Raw genomic sequence first — 19,462 nt, 5'->3', positions numbered from 1 at the left:
AGTAGTTGGGACTACAGGCATGCACCATGCCCAGCTAGGCAAATAGCTATTGATTACTTATGTAGCCCAAGGAATATTAGGTAAAACTATTAGAAAAAAGCACACAGGTACAATAAGTGGGAATAATGAGAGCATTTTTGTACACTAATTATAACCTGGTAGAAAGCATAATGAAAACTGGAAATCTCATTCATAATAATCAAAACATAAAATAATCCTAGGAATTACATTGATGAAGCATATGTAAGAATGAAACTGCAAAGCCTTCTTGGGAAAGCAAAAATCATTTAGAAAAAATTAAAATTTGTTCAAGTCTCAGTTTTTATGGAAAGTAAATATATTTTTAAACCAGGAAACATTATCTGTGAAAATGCACTATTATTAAAGGGTGTCCTCTTATCCAAAATTTCAGAAACCCTCTATCTAATAATCTACTTTATAATATTGCTCCTTCGAATATGTTTTGGGTTAGATGACAGCCTAGTGTTGGCAAAGTGAGAAGGAGTTAGAAGATTTGGGAATAAGAACTAGATTGGCATCTGAGTTTAGCCACAGACCCAGAGAAAAGACATTCTCATTTGGGTGTTTTTAGGTCCTAGGTGAGCAATGGAAGGAGGCAGCATTTGAGTGGGGCGGGGGGGAGGAAGGCAATTCTGAGTGGATCAAAGGCAGCCTCAGTATAGTGGGGATGTACAATCCTTTTTAAAATCCTACAGCAACATAAACTCCTATAGCAATAGCTGACTTTACTGTATTTGCTAGCTTTTCTTTTTATTTTATCAAAATAATACATGTACAGAATCTAAGAATCAATTTCTGAAAGAGCGGCAATACCAGTCTTGGTCCCACAGGGAACAGAGGGCATACTCCAGTGGGGCAAGAGAAGTGAGTCTGATGAAGGGACAGTTTATAAGGGCCTGGCAGAGTCAAGGGAGTACAATAAGGAAAGGTGAAGCTCCCAGGGAGTTGTGACTACCCCTAAACCTGAAGAGAAGCAGTTTCAGGAACCAGGAGGGAGAGCTGAAGCTGGAAGACAGGATGGCTGGGCAGAAGCTGTAGCTGCTGGAAGAGGACTGCCCATCTGTAGCCTCCACTGACAGAGAGCAGTGGGTGGGTAGGTAGAGACCCTGACCTCACTCTTCTCTGTCCTTGGCTTCCCACTGACCAAATTCAGCTGGAATGCAGAGGGAGAGAAAGCCACTTGATGAGATCCCTCGAGGTCACCCTCCCAAAGCAGGATGGAGAGGAGAAAAGTGTGGATCTGGGGGTTAGAATGAAATCCCTGAAAAACACTCCTGTGCAAAGTACTTAAAACTACTGGAAAAAGTAAGAGAAATCCTCTGGGACTGAATCTGCTTTATTCATGTAGTGTTATCTTTGTGGGATTTGGGGAAACAACAGAGATTTATGTGTTCAGCCTTCCTTGTTTAACTGGAAAATGTGATCATGGACTTTCCTTCTCCACTCCCAACCCATACACGGGTGAATGGTTGTCCTAAGACTTCCTTTCCAGAGAGGCAGAAGGAAGGCAAGAGAAAAAGGGTACAGAAGATACTTAATCTTTTCTCTTTTGCCCTTTCTTTCACTGAAACTGTGTATGACAACACATGTGTTGGGTGCCAAATTCTATTTCCTGGTGAAATCCTGTATTTGTGACTCAGCCTGGTGGCAGCAGCAGTGTCTCCTGTCCCATCATAGCACTGGCAGTGGCACAGCTGGGAGGCTCTGATGGGCAGACTTCTCAGTTTTGGGAGGGATTTCACAGTGATGGAAGAAGGAAGCAGTGGGATTATTGTTCATTGTATGTTTGTGGTGGTTCATTTTATGTGTCAACTGCACCATTGGGTGCCCAATTTATTTCTGGGTGCATCTGTGAGGATTTTCAGATGTGATTCACATTTGAATCAGGTAACTCAACAAAGGAGACTTCCCTCTCCAGTGTGTGTGGACCTCATCCAATCAATCAAGGGCCAAATAGAACAATATGCAGAGGAAGAAGAAATCCATTTCTTTACATCCTGCCTGCCTGCTTGACCAGGAACATTGGCCTTCTCCTGCTCTGGGACTGGGATTTACACCATTGGCTCCCTTTGTTCTCAGGCTTTTGGACTTCAACTAGAACCACACCGCTGGCTCTCCTGGGTCTCTGGTTTGCAGATGGCAGATTGTGGAACTTCTCAGCCCCCATAATCATGCGAACCAATTCCTCATAAAAAAAATTTATCTATCTATCTATCTGTCTATCTAATCTCTCATTTATCTGTCTCCTACTGGTCTGTTTCTCTGGAGAACGGTAATATAATGATTAATTTTGTCTCTGCAGTTAGATTGAGGAAGAAGGGCTATGGTCCATATGGTATCACTGTTCAAGGCATGGTTTGGTTTTATTCATTAATGGGAAAAAACTAGACAAGCTAAACATTATAAAGTTAACAACTCCTCTCAAGGTAATTTTGAGATTTAGTGCAATTCCACTTAAAATGCTGACAGGATCCTTTCCAGAGCTTGATGAAATGATTTCAAAGACATTTGCAAAAAGAGAAAGATAATAATATTGAGGAATATTTTCAAAAGAAAGAGCACCTCCATTTCCAAGCCAGAAACCTAGCTTGTCAGCTATGATGCTTCTCTCTCTTACTCCTCCGCATCCAGTCCGTGACAGAATGTACTGTTAAAAGAGATGTCAAATATACCAATTTTCTCCATTACCACTTTCACTGCTGCAGTCCAAGCCACACCACTGCCTGCTAACCGACTGCAATGTCCTCCTAGACCATCCTCCCACACACCACTGGCCCCATCCAAGCTGCTGTCCACCCAGCATCCACATATGGCCTTATCTTTCTTCTGGCCTAACCTCTTCATCAGCTTTTCATTGCTCATCTCCCTCCACTCTCTTCCTTACTCATTTTGTAACTGCTTCTCATTCATTCATCCATTCATTCCATACTATTTATTCAGAACTTTCAATGTGCCAGACAATGACTGACTCCCTGGGGAGACAAGGAGCAAAATCAGACTTGATTCATGCCAACACCCTAGTGGTTTTAAAGGCAAAGGACAATAAACATGAAAAAAGATTCAAGTGTGTTGGTAATTAAACCAATGCCAATTTAAGAGTAATTTTGAATAAATAATTAATAAATAAAATTTTAATGAAAATTTTAATTGAACGCTGAGGAGGCTAGGAGAAACAGACACATTTATTCATTACTGGTAATAAACTGAACTGATACAAATGTTTTGGAGAAGAATCTGGCAAGACGTCTCAAGGGCCACAAGAAAAATCCATATCCTTTGATCCAGCAGTTTTAATCTTGGGAAATTATTTAAGGAAATAATTCCAAAGAAAGGAGAAGGATTGAGGAAGACTTTAAGTACAAAGTGTTGTGGTGGTTTTTTTTTTTTTTTTTTTTTTTTTTTGACACAGAGTCTGACTCTGTCACTCAGGCTAGAGTGCAGTGGTACAATCTTGACTCACTGCAACCTCTGCCTCCCGGGTTCAAGCGATTCTCGTGCCTCAGCCTCCTGAGTAGTTGGAATTACAGGCACACACCAGCATGCCTAGTGAGCTTTTGTATTTTTAGTAGAGATAGGGTTTCACCATGTTGGCTAGGCTGGTCTCAAACTCCTGACCTCAAGTGATCCACCTGCCTTGGCCTCCCAAAGTGCTGGGATTATAGGTGTGACTACCATGCCCGGCCTAAGTACAAAGTTTTTTATTGCAGTGCTTTCTACATTAGCAAAAGACCTGACATTACTTCAATGATCAATAAAACAATAGATAAGTTGCCTAGAACAAGCTGAATGAGCATGAATGCCTAGAATGAGCATGAAGACAAAATCAAATGCAAAAAGCAGAACACAGTGGGTTCAAATGTGATATAGATACTCTGTACATAGATGAATATATGAAGAAACAAAAGTAGTTGCTAAGTTTCATGTGATTGGACTTAATAATAATTTCCTAAATCCAGTGACCCAATAGAAAAGATGGCTGAATTACACTGTAAAATGAACTTTGATTATATAGAGTATATTTCCCAATTGCTGTATTTATATTTTAGGCAATGTATTGGCAAATGAAAAACATAATTGGCTCCTGGAAAAAATGTTCTTTTCATCAATGCATATCTGTTAAACAGCATTAAAACCGATGTCATAACAAAAATGGGGGAAGCTATGCAGCTTACATTGTCAAGAGTGATGAAAGGGTGTCTATGGGATAGGAGCACTTGTCAAAAACCCAAGAGCTGTATTCAGAGCTACAGAGTAAAGAGACTCGGCATCTTTTAGGTAACTCCCAATCCCTTGGCAAAGACTGGGCATGTCTCCAGCCTCCAGGACACCCTTATGTGGTAACACTGCCCAGTCATCTTGTTTCTGTGAAGCAACTGCTTCTGAGCTACAGTTGGGAGCTACAGACTCACAGTGCCTAGCACAGACATTGCAGGAGCTGGCAGCTCTTCTGACACTTTAGGGTCCATGAACTCCACTCAGGCTCAGTGAATCCAGCCAGACCTTCTCTTTCTGACTTCTAAGTTAGGATCTCTGCAACGTAGGCTTTTGTAGAGTGGGGCAAAGCTGTTCAGTATGGCACCAAATTTGGTACCAGTTGAGTTCATGTTAGTAAAGCAGGGCCTTATTAAAAGATGCTTTGTGTATACAATACTAATTTTCCTGCAGAGGACAGAGGATTGATTGCCTCCTGATAGCCTAGAGAGGAAGGCAAAAAGGAATCAGGAGACTTAAGCTTTGATTTTGTTTTGGACACTCTCTGGCTATGTCATCTGAGTCGGTAACTTCTTTGTGCTTCAGGAATTTTTCACTTATAAAATTAGGAGGTAAAACTTACATTATAAGTTAAAATGAATTTCTAGAACTACTAGATTAGAAGTGTTTTAAAAGGATTTCACTATTTCCAGATGACGAGCAGAGATCTATGGCATTACAATAGATACGGAATGCCAGAGGTCATTTAGGTAATTCCCCTGCCTCCCTTCTTATCTAACCACATCTAGCCCCTCCTAGAGAGAACTCTGTGCTCTGATGGAGAGAAGCCCAGAAACAGCACTTGGAACAAACCATTTTGTATAATGGTTAAGAAGAGCCTCTACAGATGTGGCCCACCTGCAGAGACTGGGTGTTTTCCTATCCTTCCTAGAGTGTCCAACATAAATTCCGAAGGGCAAGTTACCCAAAGAGTACTGAAAGTCAGACACCTTAGGCTGCTATCTTATCTATTGCAGAGGTTCTCAAAGTATGGATCACAGACCCCTGGGAACCCCGAGATCCTTTCAGGGGGTCTAGAAGGTGAAAACTATTTTTATAATAATGCTAAGACATTACTTCCCTTTGTAATGTGTTGACATTAACTCTGTCACTGAGCATGGATCAAGGCAATGGCCCCAAACCATATTAGTAGCTGATGTATTTTTCACTGCCACATACCAACAGTAAAAAACAAAAGGGGTCCGTTTCACTTAAGAATGTCCTTGGAGGGTATTGGCAAGATGGCCAAATAGGAACAGCTCTGGTCTGCAGCTCACAGTGAGACCAACGCAGAAGGTGGGTGATTTCTGCATTTCCAACTGAGGTATCCTGTTCATCTCATTGGGACTGGTTAGGCAGTGGACACAGCCCACAGAGGATGAGCAGAAACAAGATGGGGTGCAGCCTTGCCCAGAAAGTGCAAGCAGCTGGGGGCCTCCCTCTCCCAGCAAAGGGAAGCCGTGAAGGACTGTGCTATCGGGCCCAGATACTACACTTTTCCCATAGTTATTGCAATCTGCAGACCAAGGGATTACCTCGTGTGCCTACACCACCAGGGTCCTGGGTTTCAATTACAAAACTGGGCGGCTTTTGGGCAGACGCCAAGCTAGCTGCATGTTTTTTTTTTTTTTTTCCATACCCCAGTGGCACCTGGAACTCCAGCAAGACAGAACCATTCACTACCCTGGAAATGGGGCTGAAGCCAGTGAACCAAGTGGTCTTGCCCAGCAGGTCCCACTCCCATGGAACCCAGCGGTCTAAGAACTGCTGGCTGGAAATTCTTACTGCCAGCACAGCAGTCTGAAGTTGACCTGGGATGATTGAGGTTGGTGCGGGGAGGGGCATCCACTATTACTGAGGCTTGAGTAGTCAGTTTTCCCCTGACAGTGCTAAGGAGGCTGGGAAGTTCAGACTGGGCAGAACTCAACACAGCATGGCAAAACAACTGTGGCCAGACTGCCTCTCTAAATTCCTCCTCACAGGGCAGGGCATCTCTGAGATCGAAAGGCAGCTGGCCCAGTCAGGGGCTTATAGATAAAACTCCCCTCTCCCGGAGACAGATCACCTTGGGGAAGGGGCGGCTGTGGGCCCACCTTCAGCAGATTTAAACATTCCTGCCCACAGGCTCTGAAGAGTGCAGCAGACGCTGACAAGGATGCAGAAAAAGCCTTTGGTAAAATTCAACAGCCCTTCATGCTTAAAACTCTCAATAAACTAGGTATTGATAGAACATATCTCAAAATAATAAGAGCTATTTAAGACAAACCCATAACCAATATCATATTGAATGGGCAAAAGCTGGAAGCATTTCCCTTGAAAACCAGCACAAGACAAGGATGCCCTCTCTCACCACTCCTATTCAACATAGTATTGGAAGTTCTGGCCAGGTCAGTCAGGCAAGACAAAGAAATAAAGGGTATTCAAATAGGAAGAGAGGAGGTCAAATTGTCTCTGTTTGCAGATGACATGATTGTATATTTAGAAAACTCCATCATCTCAGCCCAAAATCTCAAGCTGATAAGCAACTTCAGCAAAGTCTCAGGATACAAAATAATTGTGCAAAAATCACAAACATTCCTATACACCAATAATAGGCAAGCAGAGAGCCAAATCATGAGTGAATTCCCATTCACAATTGCTACAAAGAGAATAAAATACCTAGGAATACAACTTACAAGGGACATGAAGGACCTCTTCAAGGAAAACTACAAACCACTGCTCAAGGAAACAAGAGAGGACACAAACAAATGGAAAACGATTCCATGCTCATGGATAGGAAGAATTAATATTGTGAAAATGGCCATACTGCCCAAAGCAATTTATAGATTCAATGTTATTCCCATCAAGCTACCACTAAGTTTCTTCACAAAACTAGAAAAAACTACTTTAAATTTCATATGGAACTAAAAAAGAGCCCGTATAGGCAAGACAATCCTAAGCAAAAAGAACAAAGCTGGAGGCATCATGCTACCTGACTTCAAACTATACTACAAGGCCACAGTAACCAAAGCAGCATGGTACTGGTACCAAAACAGATATATAGACCAATGGAACAGAACAGAGGCCTCAGAAATAACACCACACATCTACAACCCTCTAATCTTTGACAAACCTGACAAAAGCAATGGGGAAAGGATTCTCTATTTAATAAATGGTACTGGGAAAACTGCCTAGCCATATGCATAAAACAGAAACTGGACCCCTTCCTTATATCTTATACAAAAATTAACTCAGGATAGATTAAAGACTTAAATGTAAAACCTAAAAGCATAAAAACTCTAGAAGAAGATCTAGGCAATATCATTCAGAACATAGGCATGGGCAAAACTTCATGACTAAAACACCAAAAGCAATGGCAACAAAAGCCAAAATTGACAAATGGGATCTTACTAAACTAAAGAGCTTCAGCACAGCAAAAGAAACTAGCATCAGAGTGAACAAGCAACCTACAGAATGGGAGAAAATTTTTTGCAATCTATCCATCTGACAAATGGCTAATATCCAGAATCTACAAGGAACTTAAACAAATTTACAAGGTAAAAATAAACAACCCCATCAAAAAGTGGGCAAAGGATATGAACAGACATTTCTCAAAAGAAGACATTTATATGGCAAACAAACATATGAAAAAGCTCATCATCACTGGTCATTAGGGAAATGCAAATCAAAACCACAATGAGATACCATCTCATGCCAGTTAGAATGGCGATCATTAAAAAGTGAGGAAACAACAGACGCTGGAGAGGATATGGAGAAATACGAATGCTTTTACACTGTTGGTAGGAATGTAAATTAGTTCAACCATTGTGGAACACAATGTGGCAATCCTCAAGGGTCTGGAACCAGAAATACCATTTGACCTAGCGATCCCATTACTGGGTATATACCCAAAGAATTAAAAATCATCCTACTATAAATACACATGCACACATATGTTTATTGTAGCACTGTTTACAACAGCTAAGACTTGGAACCAACCCAAATGCCCATCAATGATAGACTGGATAAAGAAAATGTGGCACATATATACCACGGAATACTATGCAGCCATAAAAAAGAATGAGTTCATGTTCTTTGCAGGGGTATGGATAAAGTTGGAAATCATCATCCGGAGCAAACTAACACAGGAACAGAAAACCAAACAGCATGTTCTCACTTGTAAGTGGGAGTTGAACAATGGGAACACATGGACACAGGGAGGGAAACATCACACACCAGGGCCTGTCTGGAGGTGTGGGGCAAGGGGAGGGAGAGCATTAGGACAAATACCTAATGCACATGGGGCTTAAAACCTAGATGACGGGTTGATAGGTGCAGCAAAACCACCATGGCACATGTATACTTATGCAAAAAACCTGCACATTCTGTACACATATCCCAGAACTTAAAGTTAAAAAAAAAAGAATGTCCTTGAAAAAACAATAAAAATGATTAATTTCATTAGATCTCTGCCTTTGAGTACACACCTTTTTATTATTCTGTGTGACTAATTGGGAACTATGCAGAAGCACTTCTGCTATATGCTGAAGTACTGTGATTGTCTTGAATAAAAGCACTTATGCGACTCTTTGAGGTGCGAGCTGGACTAGCCACTTTTTATGTTCATAAAACATCATTTTCACTTGAAAGGACAAATGACAGACAAATTATGGTTATTCAGACTTGGGAATTTGGCCTACATTATCTAAAAAATAAAGTGAGCCTGTCACTTCAAGGAAAACAACTGACAGTATTTGTTGCCAGTGATAAAATTTGAGCTTTAAAGCAAAACCCAGAATTTTAGAAAACTTGTATTCATTATTATGAACTTGATAGCTTTCCAATATTAAATACTTTTCTGATGAGGTTGGTAGTGATATTAATGGATATGGCTTTTCATATTGTTTAATGAACTGTGTCAACACTTGGACAATCTGCATAACTCAGTAAACCAATATTTTCCAAATGATCAACATAAGGTGTTACAAAACCATGCATTTGTAAAAGATCCATTTAAAGTAGAAGGTAAAGCAATGACTTTTACTGTAGGAGTACAAGTTCACTGATACAGTTTCATATTCCACATTGTAATTAACCTTTTAAAAAACAACAATTTGCAGAGTTCTGGTGTAGGATCAAAGATTATCTATAATTATCAGAAAAGGTTATTAAAATACTCTTCCCCTTTCCAATTACATAGTGATATGAGACAGAATTTTCTTCACATACTGCAACCAAAAAAAAGATTTTTAAAAATCTATGTGAATCTACTTTCAAAGTTGAATGCAGAAACAAAGGCAAATGGGAATCCAGGTGTCTTCTATTAAGCCAGAAGAAAAGACAGTTGCAAAAACTTAAAACATTGATCCTCTTTTCACATTTCTTTTGTTTTGAACAATATAGGTATTTTCACAAAATATGTTCTTTGTATTAACCTGTAATGAGTTTATTATTTCTAATTTACTAGGTTTATTTTAAAAATAAATAATATTTTTAAATTTCTCAGTTTTAATTTTTGATATATGGAAGATTGATGGCTATAACCCATATAAACCACTTATGTTGGGATCCTCAAAGATTTTTTAAGCATGTAAAAGGGGTCCTCAGATTTAAAAGCTTGAGAACCACTGTCCTAAGATCACTGTAGAGAAAGCAGCGTTTTGGATGACTAATAAAGGACAGGGGGCTTGGCAACTGTCAATTTGCACTGTTGTGGGAAGCTTCTCTGGGCATGATGATAGAGATTGGTTATCAAGACAGCATCATCTTTGCAGTGGCAAAAGGAAATTCATCTATTACTTAAGTCTGATAGAAATAACTTTTGAGAACATTAAATTTTCAAGGTCCTGATTAGATCCTCCCCCATGCCCTTTTAAATGGCTCTAGTCTCCCTGAGTGTTCACTCCTTTTCCTACATGAAGGTTTGGTTCACACTCTCCTCATTACTGCCCATCATGACTAGGTGAAGGCTAGATATCTGCTTCCCAGGTCATAATGAATGCCACTCTGAGTTCAACAATCAGTACATAGTGCTTGGGAAGGCAACAGGCACTAAGAATCAAAGATAAGCGCAGCATCACTTTTGTCCTGGAGGACTTCTCAGTCTAGTGGGAAAGAAATATTTTTTAAAAAATAATTGCAGTATGATATGTTAAGTGTTATTCTGTACAAGTGACCAAGTTTTCCCAACCAAAAATTAGGACACAATCTGATAGACAATTTCTATCAGACATAATGCCAGAAATGGAACAATCCTAGAAGATCTGGAACACACGTCTGCTATGATTACTAAGAAACTCTCAACTCCACAGAAATTCTGTATAGATTTGTACTTGATTTGGCCCAAAGACCCAAAAACAATTTTTTTTCACCTCCTCCCTAAATTCTGGGAAATGACAGTGGCAGAATAGAAAAGGTCAAGAAACTTCTTAGGATCACAAAAGATGAGTAATGGGCCCCTAACATTTTATTTCCTCTGGTTAGTGGATAAGAGAGGCTGGAGGAAATTTTTTCCATCACGCTTGTTCCAAGTGTTTTCTTTCCCCCAGGCAGACAGTCCAAGTTTCTTCGTACAGGTCTCCCACACAGCTGATGCAGATCAGGCTGAATCTCAGAGTCAGAAGAATAAACTAGAAAGAGGCTTCTAAGATCCCAAGCCTTGATTGCATGTGGGTAACACTAAACAATAGGGCTCTTGATTTGCCAACAAATGTCAGAGTCCCCTCTGGGTGGGCTGTGTGGGGATCATGGAGGTTCTGATCTGGTCTGAGTCTTAAGTCCCAATCATGTGCCTTTTTCTCCCCCTTTCCTTTGGGACCTGAGCCAAATCCCTCTTTTTAATCTCTCTCTCTCCCATTCCTACTGTTCTTCCTGAACTGTGGCAACTCCAAAGCAAAATGCACAAGAACAAAACAGACAATGAACAGAAAAAGCAGGCTCAGTGCCACACACGGACATCCTGCCACCCACAGAGAGAATGGGCAACATGCAACCCAAACAAAAGGCAGGCCTAGGAGCCTGACAAACCCCTTTGGATTTGGATCCATTACTTACATCTCAACGTGGGCAAATAATGACATCTCTCTGTTCCCCAGTAAACATATCCACAAAAACACATTACTTTGAGGATTAAACACTAGAACATATTTAGAAATGCTTGGTTCACAGTAAGTCCACTTTTCTTAGTCTTCACATCTTTCTGCATGACTATTTGGTTAGTGTCTGTCTCTCCACTAGCCGCTGAGTGGCTTGAGAATATGGGGTGCATCTTTTTTTTTTTTTTTTTTGTTCCATATGATAACTCTAGAGCTGAGCACAGTGCCTGGCACATGTTAGGTATTTGTTGAGATAGTTATATGATAAAGTGGAATTAGTAGGATCTACTTAAAAAATAGTCAGCTTTGGGTCTCCTGACAATTATCATGGCTTTGTTTTGGCTATCTTGATAACAATGTGATGAAAGGATTTTTTTTTTTTTTTTTTTTTTTTTTGAGTCAGAGTCTCACTCTGCTGCCCAGGCTGGAGTGTACTGGCGTGATCATGACTCACTGCAGTCTTGAACTCCTGGGCTTAAGATCCTCCTGTCTTAGCCTCCTGAGTAGCTAGGACTACAGGCAAGACTACAGGACTACAGGCATGTGCCACCATGCCCAGTTAATTTTAAAATGTTGCTACGTTGCTTAGGCAGGTATCTAATTCCTAGCCTCAAAGGATCCTCCCATATCAGCCTCCCAAAGCACTGGGAGTACAAGCTTGAGCCACTGTGCCTGGCCCCTCGTGAAGGGATTTCAAGGTGGCATCTGAAGTCAGTAGAAAAAGGGCATGCTGACTAATTACCAACAGCTATGATAGTAGAGTATTTGTTGACCTTGACCTGTAGAGTCAAGAGCAGGTTCCTTTTGCCAGGTATTTCCAGCAGGTCTGTCATGGAATTCATGGATAGGGTCATGGCAAGGGGCATTGAGGTTACCAAATGCCTGACCTGAAGATAAGCAGCATGACTTCAGAAATATTTTTAAAAATCACAGATAAGAAAGCACAATGCTGGGGCTGGGCGCAGTGGCTCATGCCTGTAATTCCAGCATTTTGGGAGGTCAAGGTGGGTGGATCACCTGAGGTCAGGTGTTCAAGACCAGCCTGGCCAACATGGCGAAACCCCATCTCTACTAAAAATACAAAAATTAGCTGGGCACAGTGGTCCATATCTGTAATCCCAGCTACTCAGGAGGCTGAGGCACGAGAATTGTTTGAACCTGGGAGGCAGATGTTGCAGTGAGCCGAGATTGTGCCACTGCACTCCAGCCTCGGCAACAGAGTGAGACTCCGTCTCAAAAAAAAAAAAAAAAAAAAAAAAAAAGGCACAACACTATGCAAAGAAGCTGAAAGTATACCCGTATAATGTCTGCCTGTCTTGATGAATATACGTACTTGGAATGTGCATTTCATGAACCAGCTGATACTAGGGAGCAGATCTGACATGCTGTAGCTAGCATGCCCCACAACCAGACAGAACTTTGACCATGTGCTTTTCCTCAAACCACAGAGTGGCCACTCTACTCACGAGGGTAATCCTTTGGGTGTGTCTTCTCAGACCAATTCCCATAAAATGTGAGTCTGTACTTGGCAGTTCCGCAGGCACAGCAGTCTAAGATGGGTTTGTCAGTCACCCCATCAAATGTGGAATCTGAAACAGTCAGAAGAGTCACCAAGTTAGAAAGCAAATGTGGGTTGTACCTAAGGTGGTGCTATCGTGATCTCATTTTATCCTTAACCTTTAGGAAAAGAAGATGCAGTTTTCTTTAGTTAATAAGACTTAGAGCCAGATCAGTACTTGGGCAATAAAGGATTCTGTATGCCTTTAAGTATGGTAATATTTTGGAAAAAAAAATCAGAGCTTTTTCCCTAATAACTTAAGAAGATCTGTGGGAACAATAACCCACAGGTTATTCGAGAATATTTAAGATGGGGGCTATGTTGAAAAGTCAGGGGTAAAATTTACTAAATCATCCTTTCTGGATCCTCGTCTCCTTCCCCACCCCTCTCACAACAGGATTTCTCTAACAAATTTTAAGAGGAATACACATGTGTGCTTTCTTTAGGAAACATTCTCTGGGGCCAAAATGACAGGACCAGAAGGAGTGACTTTAAAGCAGAGCAGTGAAAATAAATGGAGAGATATAAAGAACTACTGAAGCGGGGGGGTGGGAGGGGGAAGGCATGCATATATAATCACGTCACTTCTTTTTTTTTTTTTTTTTTTTTTTTTTTTTTTGAGACGGAGTCTCACTGTGTCGCCCAGGCTGGAGTGCAGTGGCCGGATCTCAGCTCACTGCAAGCTCCGCCTCCCGGGTTTAAGCCATTCTCCTGCCTCAGCCTCCCGAGTAGCTGGGACTACAGGCGCCCGCCACCTCGCCCGGCTAGTTTTTTGTATTTTTTAGTAGAGACGGGGTTTCACCGTGTTAGCCAGGATGGTCTCGATTTCCTGACCTCGTGATCCGCCTGTCTCGGCCTCCCAAAGTGCTGGGATTACAGGCTTGAGCCACCGCGCCCGGCCTCACGTCACTTCTTATCATGCTTTCAGAGACTTCACTGGGAGGGGTGGGAGGTGGAAATGTGTTCATAAGCTCAGGTTTACTGTACTTCTGGGTATAGAAGCAGCCAGGAAAAACTTGATTCCCTCTCGGCCCTCATTTTTAGCTGTGAATAGCTGATAAGTGGGGAAAGAGAGATTACATGAATAAATTCAGTATCTCTGATTGTCAAACCCACATCTCTAGCTGCACATTGTTGCTTTTAGTCTGTTCTGCTTCCTGCAAGATGAAAACAATGACTACAGATGTAACTTGCTTCAGTTGCTTTTTTTCACTTCCTCTAGTAGTATTAACATAAATGGTTTTTTTTCTTTGCAGTTGGACATTTATTCTTAAATATTATACAAAGAGTAGTAACAAAGAATGTTAAAATCATTGTGAGTGTTAGGAAGAGCATTTTGTAAGACTTCCTTTTGGAATTTACTGGGTTGATTTGGTTTAAATATATAAAATCCATGATGGATAGAAGTGAATTCTAGGTTCTAGGGTGGAGATGAAAGCATGAGACATCATAACAATAACTACAAAATACTGAGTCCTTTCATGTGCTGTTTTCTTTCCATATATTGTCTCATTTAATCCTAACAATGCTAGGAGGTAAGTACTTTTTCTATTCCCATTTTACAGATCAGTAAATTGAGGCAGATTAAGTAACCTGTTCAAGGTCACAGGGTTAGTGAACACGGCAGGCAGAACTGGAGGCCAGGTCTTTTTGGGTCCAGAACTCATGTCCTTAATCTCTGCACTACATTACTCCAGGAAAGACCTCATCTGGATAGGTCTGCATAGATAGCAAAGAGAGAAAACTTTTTTATTGTTTCTGTGTTGTTTTTTCCAAATGAAGAAAGATGCACTTAAAAAAAAAAATGCCTTCCTACATAGCTCTAGGGTTTCTAAATCAGAGATACATGCTGAGGTTTCAATTGTAACTACTGGGGGCTATTAAATGAGGCAGCAATAGTCTCTACAAAAACCAAAAGAAGGCCAACTGGTAGCTTTGCCTTATCAAAAGGGCTTTCAGATATAGGTGGTAAGCTTAAAGATAATTCTGAGGTGAGTTCAAAGGGATGCATAATAAACCTTTTGGATTTTCAAAGGAAAATAAGCTTCCATTTGAAAAATACATTTTTAAGCTTCCATTTGAAAAATAAATTTTTAACTTTGAAAATAAAAACAGATATACTGTTTTCCTACTGAGGAAAAGCCTATTGAAAATGAATCAGGCTTTCAAAGGGCAGTGATAAGAATCGTCCACTTACTCCTCTTCTAACCACAGCAGGGCCTGCCAACCATGGGTAATTTCAGGCTATAGAGCATCTCCAGAGCTGCCCTCTCTCTCCATTTCTACTCTAAATCCACTGACTTCCTTTGTAACTCTCTTCCCGAATTCTTTGTTCCTCTTCCCTTTTGCTTCCTTTTCTCATTATCCCTTTTCTGTTGACATTTCCCTCTTTTTTCTGTGTTTCCCTTCATTTTGCCTTTTTTTTTGGTCTCTTTTCTTTAATTGTTTGTGACATGGTATTAAAGCATGTGTATGCAGGGTCGGGCACAGCAGCTCATGCCTGTAATTCCACACTTTGGGAGGCAGAGATAAGCGGATCACTTGAGGTCAGGAATTCGAGACCAGCCTGGCCAACATGGCAAATCTCTATTTAGTTCTTACTTGTGAGACAGAGATCTTTTCATCTTTAGCAGAGATGAAACCCCATCTCTACTAAAATTACAAAAATGGGCATGGTGGTACGTTCCTGTAATCCCAGCTACTCAGGAGGCTGAGGCAGGAGAATCGCCTGAACCCGGGAGGGGTAGGTTGCAGTGAGCTGAGACTGTGCCACTGCACTTCAGCCTGTGCGACACAGTGAAACTCTGTCTCAAAAAAATTAAAAAATAAAAAATAAAGTATGTGTATGCATATATTTGTTATAGGTCACTTTTTTGAATATTTTGTTTCTCTGTTCTTAATTGGAAGTAATCTACTGTTTCTCTTGCTTTTTAAAAGTATTGATTGCCTTTGCTTTTCATCTGTGCAGCTCTAGGTCTTCTCCCACAGGCACTGTGGTGTGGTTTTGTTAGTTTGACTGTGGGAGGACAGCCTTATTTTCAGGAGCTGAGGGTTCTTAGGAGATACTTCACTGACACCCTCATGTACTGACATCAATCATTAACTAACATGCACTTCCCAAAGTCTCAATCCTGATGTTATGTGAAACCTTGTCTTAAGGCATTTACAAGAGGTGTCTTGTAAAGGTGTGATCCAAAACACCCACAAGTCCACCACAGCACCTGGATCTCATCACAGGGAGGTACAGCAGGGATGGGATTGTCATTGAGGAACCAAGAGCTTAATAAGTGGAGATGCTCCCTGTTTAGAGAAAGGCTGAGTGAACCTGCAGGCAGTTGAATACAAAAAAGAAAAGCCTCAGAAGACACATGTGGTGGTGCCCATCTGGAAACTGTCCAGGGCTCTCTGGACTACGGATTCCAGCTCTTCAGCCCTTCTGGGAGGTATGACCCTCATGTAAGGTATCCGACTCTCCTTTGCTATTGCCATGTTCTCCAAGCAATCCCAAACAGGGGACCTAGTTTCTGCTCAGCTCATCCACGGGGGACAATGCATTGATCTGTCAAAGGCAATGAAAAGAACTACTGAACTGGGAAGAAGTTGCTTTGATAGAAAGCAATGGTTAAGGGCACCGGCTCCTGACTTCAAACCTTGCCTTCCACCATGACGATATGATGCTGAGAAAGCTATTTAATTTTTTTGTGTCAGGTTCCTCATCCATAAAAATATAATAATAATCTTTACCATATAGGGGTTTTGTGCAGATTACAAAATTAATGCATATGAAGTGCTTAAAATAGTTTTTGGCATGTAGCAAAGCACCCCAAACATATTAGCTATTATTATTGTTTTCCCAGAAGACCTTTATCAACTTTTCTTTTTCTTAGTAGCTTATACTTTGCTATAGTTGGAGAGGATTATTTCTTCTCAAAAGACTAATTGCTCTAAATGCAAATAAAAATTCTGCAAAAATAAATAGAAATGAGACAGTTATGCTGTATAAATGTGGAACATTTTTTATTTTTATTTAGCTATCTAATAACTTTTAAAAACATTCAGATGTTTAAGGTGAATTTGTTTTGCAGATTAATGAATAAGCTTTCAGATATAGATAACAAGAGCTATCTATTCTATAGATAAATTTACTATGTGCAAGAAGGTACTGTACTATTTTATCTATTTAAGTCACATGGCTAGAAGGGGCAGAGGCAGATTCAAACCTTGGCCTGATCTAAACTCAGGCCTCTGCTTTATCCCCCAAGTCTAGTCAGTCTCCATGAGCTTTGTTAGAATACCTTCAACCTAAGGAGAGGAGGTTGATGAGTTTGCAAATGTAAGGACTAGATCCTTGAATGTGGTGATATCACAAGGTCAACACTCCCTTGGCATCCCCATCCCCTGCTGGTCTTCTCTGGAGAAAATCCTCCCATATTGTCTTGGTGCCACGCAAGATCTTGCTCATGATATTTTTTCTCAAAGAACCCTTATAGACTTTTTAAAGGCACACAATTGTGCATTCCTTAATTAAGTCCTGTGAATTATTCCAAGGAACCTCTTCAGAATAATCACTGTTTCACAAAAATAAGACGACGACACCAATATAAGGTACATTATCTCCTACCCAGGGAATCAAGCTGAGTAATTAGAGCTTAAGGCGGATCCAATTATCCACAGCACACAGTCAGATTAAAAATCGGAGCTACGTGAGGAAGCAGAACCCAGAGGAACTCATGAAGCCCAGTGGCCTTAATTCCTGCAGCAGGAGGCTTGTGCAGGAGGAGCTGCCTTCCATGTCTCTGCCTACCCGCCACGCCACCCCTGCCCCGCCCCACAGGGTCTTACCTTGTTCACAAAGTTTCTTGGTCAGAGAGCCCTCATCTTGAAAATAAATAATGCGTTTTTGTACGATGCTGGCCCTGTGGAGAAAGAAGACAGAAGCACGGTGGTGAGGAGGGCAGGAAGGCAGGTTTGGGGGATCGGTCAGACAGTCCCTGCTTGGCTTTGTGGCTTTGAGTGAGTCATCCCAACTGTCTGTGTCTCCGTTTCTTCATGAGAAAATTAACATAACAGCAATATCTGCTTTATGGGGTTGTGGTGAGAACTAAGTTGGAAAATGTATGTCAAGAGATTAACACATACCTAGAAACCACTCCACTCAATATTAGTTACTAAATTGTTTTTGGTGGTAAGGTTATTGGGAAGGTAAGAGAGTGAACTAATAGTATTTTAATAACTTTTCTCAATGGTTCATTTTAATCTACTTTTCATGTTAAACTATTGAGGCCATTTATAGAGCAACCAAATTCAAATCACAGAAACATGTCAGATCCTCTTTGTGAAGGGGAAAAAGGAATTTAAAAATATATTTTGATTTGTTCTGAAAATGTCATTCTATATCTTTCCTGAAAGTCTAGACAAAACTGTCTCCTACATTCTGAACAAAGACAACTTCAGCTGTTATATCTCCCTCTTAAACATGTCAAATGCAGGATCTTAGAATTTGGAAAAAATACTTTGAGGTTGAAAAATGACTTACTTTTGGCCAGCACATATTTTCGCTTTAATTTGGGATTGCACAGACATGCTTCTTTTATTTTAACCCACTCTGTTGTTGATTTTCAGCTGGCCTTGAAGGGGTTGGATACTGAAACCCAGAGTTTCAGTAATTTGAAAGTTTACAACATTTAAAATTGAGACAATGCGAAAGGATCTTGGGCTACTTCTATTGATTTTCCTCAGCAATGCTACTCAGTCAAAAGGTAATTTTCACTTCCATTCACCCTATTTAACAAATATAGGGATTCCTTGACTCTATTATAGCTGACCACACTGAAGGAGTATTAGAGTCACATGATCTGCACTGTGTCACATGATTCCAGACCCAGGAAGGGGGCCGTGTGTGCATGGATCCACAGAGTTTGGAGGCAATCTTCCTGACGGTCTGGGCCGAGGCCAGGATGACTTTCCAAAGAAATGTCTACTCTACATCTAGTCTTGCACAAAATAATACAATTCTGACCATCCTGCAGATGTCTTTTACAGTCATTCCTTACCCAAGAAAGACAAGGTGTTGAAATAAATGAATGAAATATGCTTCCTGTCTACGCAAAGCTACTTTGATCATTCCTATGAAGCAAAAGAAAGTTTCCTTGGGCCAAGAGAATAACAGTCTTCTCTAGGCCAAAGCCAAATAACAAAGCCTTTTATTAGTCAGAGCATCCCATCATCTCCAACAGTGCTTTTCAGAGTGTTTTCCACTCTGTGCCTCCAGGACCCCTGTGGAGGGGAAGGGGCAGGCTTAGTGGGAAGTATCCTAGACCCCACATTCCTGCTTCAACCAAAGGCTCCATCCTAATTTCAACCACAACAGCCTCCTACCCCATTCGTCTTCCCATTATATTCACTGGTGTATTTTCAACAAATGTTGTGGGTTCTGCTTAGGGGCCTGAGGGAGGTTCCAGGACACTGTCATAAACAAGCCAGATGGGGCCACACTACCCATCCTCAAAGTTTACAGCACAGTAGGAGAAAGTATCAAATAACCAAACCTGCAGCTGAT

General features: G+C 40.9%; 1 protein-coding gene across 1 annotated transcript in view; it reads right to left on the bottom strand.

Annotated features, from left to right (window-relative positions):
• The window catches only part of SPON1 (spondin 1), a 309,576-nt gene that overhangs the window by 171,860 nt on the left and 118,254 nt on the right, over window positions 1-19,462 (bottom strand). The window contains exons 4-5 of the mRNA XM_010388387.2: window positions 17,746-17,819; window positions 12,812-12,934 (exon numbers count right to left, since the gene is read on the bottom strand). Of these exons, the coding sequence (XP_010386689.1) occupies window positions 12,812-12,934; window positions 17,746-17,819 (197 nt within the window). The remainder of the gene's footprint in view (window positions 1-12,811; window positions 12,935-17,745; window positions 17,820-19,462) is intronic.

The sequence above is a fragment of the Rhinopithecus roxellana genome, chromosome 15, assembly GCF_007565055.1.
Source record: "Rhinopithecus roxellana isolate Shanxi Qingling chromosome 15, ASM756505v1, whole genome shotgun sequence".
Lineage (NCBI taxonomy): Eukaryota > Metazoa > Chordata > Mammalia > Primates > Cercopithecidae > Rhinopithecus > Rhinopithecus roxellana.
This window is presented reverse-complemented; position numbering and strand designations above follow the sequence as displayed.